The 1,849-nt window shown below is 36.7% G+C and overlaps 1 protein-coding gene across 1 annotated transcript; it reads right to left on the reverse strand.

Moving 5' to 3' along the window:
- Positions 1 to 711: 711 nt before the first annotated feature.
- Positions 712 to 1,514, reverse strand: LOC149205591 (arabinogalactan protein 41-like). The gene is made up of 2 exons (XM_089393504.1): positions 1,219 to 1,514; positions 712 to 1,039 (listed from the first exon to the last, which is right to left on the reverse strand). The coding sequence occupies exons 1-2, from the start codon at positions 1,337 to 1,339 to the stop codon at positions 966 to 968; spliced, it is 195 nt and encodes a 64-aa protein (XP_089249630.1). The 5' UTR covers positions 1,340 to 1,514; the 3' UTR covers positions 712 to 965.
- Between the last annotated feature and the right edge of the window lie 335 nt (positions 1,515 to 1,849).

Below are 1,849 nucleotides of genomic sequence, written 5' to 3' on the forward strand. Positions count from 1 at the left end.
CACCACTCTACACTCATTTAACTGAACTTATAAATAATTGTACTCCAACATTGATCCATTTTAAAGTAATTTGTTAAAAACTATGATACAATACAATAATGGCCAAATTTTCCTTGCACGGTTGTTATGGACTTACAAATAACTAATTTATGGAATTACTAATAATTGGTCCACAATTTTTAGGTTCGTTACAACGTACAAGCCAACTTAAGTATAGTTTATTTCATCAAATCTGATCTAGTGTTATGGATCTATCTTCACCCGATAGAGAAATGCGTATTGATGTGATATTACATGTTATCGTGTGGCTGGGAATAGAGGTTTATAACAGGAAAAATCTCAGTTAAACTGTGAAGTACCACTGGATTGCCTTTTATTGTGTAAATGGATTGTATGCTTAATAAGCTGATTGGTAGAAGAGGGAATGACTTAGTTAGAAAAATCAACCCATTCATTCAAAGCCTGAAGGCCAATAATCAAAATATATGTACAAAATTGTTATACACGCTAAGAGGGAAAAAGTAGCTTGCAAATCTATTAGATGAAAAAAATTCATAGTGGAAGCCAGCTAGCCATATCAAGTACTTTAAACCCAGTAATGGGAAAAGAAGAAGTTAAAATAAGTACTCTGTCAATGGACATTAAATAAGAAAGGTCATTAAATAAGAGAAGTAATATATGTTTACAATTAAATTTTAATAAGTAAATTTGAACATACACAAAGCAATACATTTAATGCCTATTAACAAACCACATATTTAGTGCCCAGGGACAAATACATGGAACAAACTACATATTTAGTGCACAAGGGAAAAATACATCCATGTAGCGGTCCGTGGGTCTGACAAACCACATATTTAGTGCCCAAGGGAAAAATACATCCATGTAGTGGTCCGTGGGTCTGACTATGAGAAGTAATAGTAAATCTATGAATGGCGTACATGAAAACCTGATAATCTTTAGAATTAATGAAGAACATAAGTGAGCAGCAATGCGACGAACATGAGAATGTAAGCAATTCCCTGGTCGATGGCCATTCCTGCATATAAGTCACCATAACAACAAATCAGTACTAATCACTCAGAGCAACAATGGGGTATATTATGGGCTTTTTTATAAAGAGCAACAATGGGGTATAGTATGGGCTTTTTTTAAAGAAAAAACGAGTTAATACTAATTATTACAGGCACATGGAAGGTAATTTTCCACTTTTCTTACCATTGCTCACGGGAGCTGGAGCAGGGGCTGAGCTATCCTGAGCCTTCCCTCCAACTACGCCAGCCATGAAGAACAAGGTTGGAATAAGTGCGCCCAATAGTGCTACAGCTGCACCCTCCATCTCGCCCTAACAATTTCAGGGTACAATGAATTAGTTCAGCAGTTACTGTAATTCCCTTGATTTGAAACAATAAACTAAAAGGAAGTCCCTAGAGCACAGAGCGAACAGCCAGAGTAAGAGCAATGCCTGGAATGCAATTCAGAAAAGGCAGAGCATGGTGGTTAAATAAGACGGGAGATGATGCAAGGAAAGGAAGGCAGCCATGTGAAGAAAGTGAAGTAGCGTGGAAGAAAAAGGCTGTAACCTACGCGAACTTGCTTCCGTGTTTAGTTGAATTTGACGGTCAGGTCTGTCGGCAAAGTGGGCATGTGGGATGATTTAATTTGCCTCGTCTATTACTATGAATATTGTATAGTGTTTCAGATGTGTAACTTGACCTGTGGAGCGACAAAATTATATCGTATGTAAGTATTTCCAAAGTTTTACAATTACTTGTTATTAGCGGATTGACTCCGGAGGCTTTGGGGTAAAGTTAATTTTGCAATTACTTGTTAACATATGATTGTAGAG

Source organism: Pinus tabuliformis, chromosome 1_2 (genome assembly GCF_031772625.1).
Source record: "Pinus tabuliformis cultivar Carrire ecotype Pingquan chromosome 1_2, CPIR1, whole genome shotgun sequence".
Classification (NCBI taxonomy): Eukaryota; Viridiplantae; Streptophyta; class Pinopsida; order Pinales; family Pinaceae; genus Pinus; species Pinus tabuliformis.